Genomic DNA, 6,500 nt, shown 5'->3' with positions numbered 1-6,500 from the left:
ATAACCTATTTAAATCCTAAAATCTAACAAGAGAACTACTCAGACATGGCCAAGCAATTCATAACAGCAATAAGGTATGAAAACGGCATTAGAATAGTAGATAGATACTAATGGAGTTCCAATCACAAATAATTTGGATCTTCTCTCCAATCTACTAAAATACTAGAAACCTCTGCCGTAAAATCAGTAAAACAAGAAAGCACACTTTGCCTCTAACATGTTGGCAAAGCTTATATAATTAGGTTAAAACTCGTCAGGGGTAATCTTGTAAATTGGTGAAGACTTGGGCTCTAAGTCGGCTGAGACCAAACGGGCTTTCTGCGCGCTTCGCTGTCGATCGATGTCAAGATGTGAACATCGATCAATTATTCTTCCACAATATCGACCGATGGTCGAGCTCGATGGTCACCTTGGGTGCTTACTCCAAATATCTCCAAAATGCTCTAAAATCATCACTTTCCTCCAAATCACTTCTGATCCTATAAATATGCTAAATAGACGCTATAATATAATAAATAGTTATTAAAAACACTTATAAACCATGGGTAAAAGTGGGTCAAATATATGGTCTATCATTTTGGGTTTATGTTTATAACCTCGGAGCTCCATTTTCTGCAAGGTTTCTCGGAAAATCAAGTTTGCCGAGCTTCCGGTGTCTACTAAAACTCTGGATGCTTCGCAATCCGCGACCATAACTTCTATGACCAGAGGGTCGTTGTGCGGGAAATTCACTCCTTCAGCGTCGGCATCATCGAATGTCATTGTATCGCCGTTCATGGTCAGGGCTCCGAAGGTTTTTGTTTCCTTTCGGTTCCAAGCATTCCAGCGGTTTGCGATGTCGCCTCTTCTTTGGTACGCTAGAATGGATCTGACTGAGTCGTTGCATGAGGCGAGTCCACCAATGATTATGTTTATTCGTCTTCGAAGATAAGGCGGGGCATCGAGTTCATTTTCTCTGTTCTTCTTCTTTCCTCGCTCGTTTGGTCCGGGATTCTCCCGTCTATGTTGTTGTCTAAGGTTCCAGAGATTCGGGGTGCTGGACCCTGGCGGATCATCGTTTCTGATCGCGATCTCGCCTTTGTGATATTTTGCGAGTTGCAATTCTTTCAGTTGTCTGCACTCGGTTGTCTCGTGGCCTGCGCATCGGTGATACTTGCAGTACAACTGTTGTTGTGCAGTTGACGGAGCGTTCGGCGGTGGTCCTCCTCCTATATAGAGTATTCTTGCTCCGTCCCCTTGACTTCGCCTTTCCGGATTTCTGTTGTTCCTTCTTCTATTTGTGTGTTCGGATGCCGGGGCGCGCGCATTAGTGGTTGTGTCGGGTTCTTGCGGGGTTGGTTCAGTGGAAGCGCGTAACTGGACCAGGAGGTCTCTGAGGATCCAGACTTGCTCTGTCAGGGCCGCGGTCATTTCTCTGCGATTCTCATTTTGGGGTGTTTGGTTCGTCATTTAAGACCTCTAGCTTCTGATGGCTTGAACCTCTGCTCTGATTTGTAACCTAACCACGAGGCTTTCTAGTTCGTCGATTCGATTGTGACACGCCGCTTGAGCCTCGTTTGTTACTGCGGCCCTGATTTCTCCTTCTTGGCTCGTTTCTTCGATTCTGCTCAGTAAGTACCGGAGCACGATTAAGGAGTTGTACCCTGTCGCGGCAGGCGGACTTTGAGGCATGTCGATTGGCTGTCCGACTAGTTCGGCTGGGGGTGAGAGAGGGGAAGTCGGGCTTCTTGGGACGTAGGATGTTTCCGAGTCAGAAGCAGTTGCATCGTCTGCTTCAGAAGAGATTGGTAGGGATGGCATTTCGGTCGGCTTTACTTCGTGCGTTGGAAACCTTTCAGCCCCACGGTGGGCACCAATTGTTGAATCCTAAATCCGGTAACAGAGGATTAGAAGACTAAACAAATCTTAAGTGAGATTAATAAGGGGCCAAAGGTTTCGTTTATTGAAGTGTTTAGCAAAAGCCGAAGAGAAAAATACAAAGAACTCGTTGTCTTGAAATCGAACTCGGGAATAATTCTTTCTACTTTATCTCTCTAACTGTTCTCTCTCTATCTCGCTGCCCCTCGTTTATTGAGCACCCCTTCTCTTTTATAGGCTTTAGTTGTGTGGCTTGCGGGTGCGTCATGATTACTTTCTGACTCGCTACAGTGATCGGCTGAGCTGTCAGCGGGTAGTTTCGGTGCCGTAGTAGAGGTCTCGACCTATTCATTTCTGCTGTTCGGTGGCGTGTGTCAGGTCGTCCTGGGGAGTTCCCGAAGCAATGATGATGCTCGTCTTAGGCCGTGCTCCTTCTTTGGGCCTTCTCCTTCTTGGTCAGGCCGAGTCGACTCCTGGGCGTCGACTCCTGGGCCTTGGTACTTTGACAGGGCCCATATCCAACACTAGAGAAGACAATGATGCTAGTGGAAACAACTCGCTGGACGCATCTAGAGGAAACTGGTGGCAAGGCATATTCTCTTACATAATGATCTTTGTTACATGTTACAATCCCATATTCCCATGTCTTCTTTGTTTCCTTCTAACATTCCCGATATCTCTCTATTTTTGCAGGTTCACTTTATTATTAGAATCTTCTTCCCAAAGTATGAAGAACATCAAATTGTTGGGTATGGGCTTAGCCCTCCCAAAAGGCCCGCAAGACAATTACCCAGACACATGATTACAACAAAGAAGATCGGCTCGTCGACTTGAAAGCCGGTGTTCGGCTCGGCTCTAGACTACTTTTAGTCGATGACGTGATTGACTGAACATCATCGGCTCGTCGACCTGACACAACGGCCCGACGAGTCAGCCCAACTACTCGAGGAGGCCCATCGAGACAAGACACATTAAGTCAACGAGCATTCACCTATAAAAGGAGGAGACAAGGCAACAAGGAGGGGATCCGCAAATTACTACACTCACTTTCGGCTAGAATTAGGGTTTTACATCTTACATCTCGCTGACTTATACGGTCCGACGAATTTGTCTTCGCTGGACTCTTTCCTCTGTTCTCTTTCCCTTTTGTAACTCTGTTTCGTCTCACTGATCTAATAAAACACGTCTTTGTCTCGACCCACCGACGAGAACTCGTCTCTTATCTTTACTAGTTTATTGACAGTCTCAGTTTAAATAGTTAGCGCTCACCGTGGGGCAGACAGAGTAGCGTCAGCAAAAGATCATGACTCGACCCGACTCGCCGTCCGACGACGAGTCACCTGTGACCGAAGGTGCTCGAACAGCAGCAGCCTTTGCAAAAACCATACTCGAGAGGATGGCGCAGCAAGACGCCACCCAAAAGGCGACGACCGAGCAACTCGTCGCCATCGCCGCCATTCTAGCTCCGCTGGCCTGAGGCTCAGGAGATCCGGCTACGACGGTCCGAAAACAACTGTTCGACACTTACCGAACAGCCAGTGCCGGAAACCCCGCAAACACGAGTGCCGTACAGGTCCAAACTCCCGGCGGCGTCGACCTCGTTACCGTCCGGGAACTCGCTGAGCTTAAGCAATCAGTCCTGGACATGAAAGACCGGATGCTCGAAGGACCTACTTCAGCGCCGCTGATCGAACGTGTCCTCGCCGAAACCCTAAAACCCCCATTTTCCAAGAAGATCACCGACGTACGTTACCGGCCGACCGAGAAAATTCGCCTCCCGACTTACGCCGGAAAGGCGGACCCAACCGACCACATCACTGCTTTCAACATCACGATGGGTCGAACCAACTTCTCTGAGGAAGAAAGAGACGCTGGCTACTGTCGTCTCTTCGTGGAAAGTCTTCAAGGACCAGCTCTCGGATGGTTCACTGGATTGGAGCACGACTCCATCAACGATTTCCACGATCTGACGATTGAGTTCCTCAAGCATTACATCATGTTTACAAGACAAGGAGTAACTCTGTCAGATTTATGGAATCTATCTCAAGGATCGAGCCAAAGCCTCCGCGACTTCATGGAAAAATTCAAAGCAGTCGCTTCGAAAGTCCAAGTCCCCGACAGCGTTGCCGTCGACGCACTGCCTCGTCAGCACGCCCCAGGCAGTAAACCTAACCAGCCGAAAAGTTTTGTCTACGTGGTTGAAGACAAAAACGCGTCCCCACAGCCACTGTCGTTGTACGCGAAAAAGGTTGGAATGTCTGGGAAAATGATGAAAAGCCGCAAACCTCTTCGACACCTCAGGCATGGACCAGCTGAGTCAAACATGTGGTGTAGCTTCCACAAGTCTAAGGCACATGATACAAGGAACTGCAGGCATTTGTTAGAAGCCCTCTTCTCGTCGTACGAAAAGGGAACGTCAAACGTCGAACTCCCTAAGCCTAGGCCCAACGGCACCAAGAGCTGGAGCAAAAACAAAGAAAATAAAACTCACAAGAATCAGGATAAATCCGGAAACCGGCCGAAGCATACTGACGATGACAAGCCAGAAGAGCATGAAGAAGAAGACGGCGATGCACAAGTTGACGAGGAGCAACCGCGTAATCGTCGACGTGTACAAGTCATCCTCGCACGACCCAATTCCTCCTCAGATGAAGAAGAGGATAAACAGGTCCATGACTCACGCCAGTATTCCAGAAAACGAACAAACGAGAGCAAAGGATCAGAAGGGTCAAACGACTTAAGAAACAAGCTCAGGCGAAAGTCGCAAACATCTGATCGTGCATACGACTCACACGGAGATCTCTGCTCTATCATCGAAAAATCCAAGGCTAGGAAAATCGAGGACTCGAGTGCTCGATCCCGTCTCAGGCCACGAGTCATCGATCTTCGTGAGAAGCTCAACTCAAAGTCGGAAGACCTCAGAATCAAGCTCAACCGACCAAAACATTCAGACTTACGACGAAGAATCGAGGAGGCGAGGTCCAAGAATGAGGACGGACACAAATCTATTGTCGGTCGGAAGACCTCAGAATCAAGCTCAACCGACCAAAACATTCAAACTTACGACGAAGAATCGAGGTGGCGAGGTCCAAGAATGAGGACGGACACAAATCTGTTGTCGAGGACTCACCCGTTGTCGAGGACTCGCCCAACGTCAAAAATTCACCTATCATCGAAGACTCGCCTAGCGACTTGAGGACTCGACTGAGAAATAAACGAGTCGTCGAGTCTAACTTCCTAAACGTAATCATGGGTGGCTCACCTCCTTGCGGTGATTCCGTCCGGTCTGTAAAGGACCATCGACGACAGGCAGTAGCCTCGAACAAATGGCCATCAAAACCCGAGAACGATTCCTCAATCACATTCTCGCCAGACGATGCCATCGGCGTCCATTTACCTCACAACGACCCACTGCTAGTCGAGGTAGGAATTGCGAAGTGTGACGTCGCTAAAGTGTTGATTGACACAGGCAGTTCAGTCGATTTAATCTTTCGAGATACGCTCGATAAGATGGGAGTCGACCTGCGCGACATGAAACCATCATCTCGCTCCCTTACAGGGTTCAACGGTGCTTCTGAGACAATGATTGGTACGATCAAACTCCCCGTCTATGCCTGTGGAGTGATACGCACGGTCAAATTCTCAGTCATCCGAACGAAAGCTCCTTACAACGCGATCCTCGGAACCCCCTGGTTACATTCTGTTAAGGCAGTGTCTTCGACATATCATCTGTGCGTGAAGTTTCCAGGACTAAACGGTGAAGTGCAAACGCTTCGCGGAGACCAGCAGGCCGCTCGCGAACTACTCATCGCAACGGTGAAAATGCAACAATCAACTCCTCGCATCAACGCGATAGAAAAGCAAATCCAACCACAGAAAGACGAGATTTTAGAAGTCACCATCGACGACTCTGATAAGAGCAAAGTAGTCCGAGTCGGAGCCTTCCTCGACGAAGAGATGCAACGCGAAATCATCAGCTTTCTCAAGGAGAACGCCTCAACGTTTGCTTGGGCGACATCGGATATGAAAGGAATAAACCCCGCCATCACATCCCACGAGTTGAATGTCGATCCAACCATCAAACCAATTCGCCAGATGAGACGATAAACCCCGCCATCACATCCCGCGAGTTGAATGTCGATCCCACCATCAAACCGATTCGCCAGAAGAGACGAAAGCTAGGTCACGACCGAAGCAAAGCTGTCAACGAAGAAGTTGAGCGACTCCTCGCAGCTGGCTCAATCACCGAGGCGCGATACCCCGAGTGGCTAGCTAACCCGGTCGTCGTAAAGAAGAAGAACGGGAAGTGGCGCGTTTGCGTCGATTTTACCGATTTGAACAGAGCTTGCCCAAAAGACAGTTACCCCCTCCCGCATATCGACAGACTCGTCGAGTCGACTGCCGGGAATGAACTCCTGACTTTCATGGACGTATTTTCTGGTTACAATCAGATCATGATGCATCCGGATGATCAAGAGAAGACGGTGTTCATCACCGATAGAGGGACGTACTGTTACAAAGTAATGCCATTCGGTCTCAAGAACGCGGGTGCGACTTATCAAAGACTCGTCAATCGAATGTTCGCCGACAAATTAGGGAACACGATGGAAGTCTACATCGACGACATGCTGGTAAAATCACTC

The 6,500-nt window shown here is 48.7% G+C and overlaps 1 protein-coding gene across 1 annotated transcript; it reads left to right on the top strand.

The window, feature by feature from the left end:
* The first annotated feature begins 5,106 nt into the window (after positions 1–5,106).
* On the top strand, positions 5,107–5,964 carry LOC106330636. The gene has a single exon (XM_013769076.1). The coding sequence runs from the start codon at positions 5,107–5,109 to the stop codon at positions 5,962–5,964; it is 858 nt and encodes a 285-aa protein (XP_013624530.1).
* The last annotated feature ends 536 nt before the right edge of the window (positions 5,965–6,500 follow it).

The sequence above is a fragment of the Brassica oleracea genome, chromosome C3 (assembly GCF_000695525.1).
Source record: "Brassica oleracea var. oleracea cultivar TO1000 chromosome C3, BOL, whole genome shotgun sequence".
Lineage (NCBI taxonomy): Eukaryota > Viridiplantae > Streptophyta > Magnoliopsida > Brassicales > Brassicaceae > Brassica > Brassica oleracea.
The sequence above is the reverse complement of the archived record's forward strand: the minus strand, read 5'-3'. Positions and strand labels throughout refer to the sequence as shown.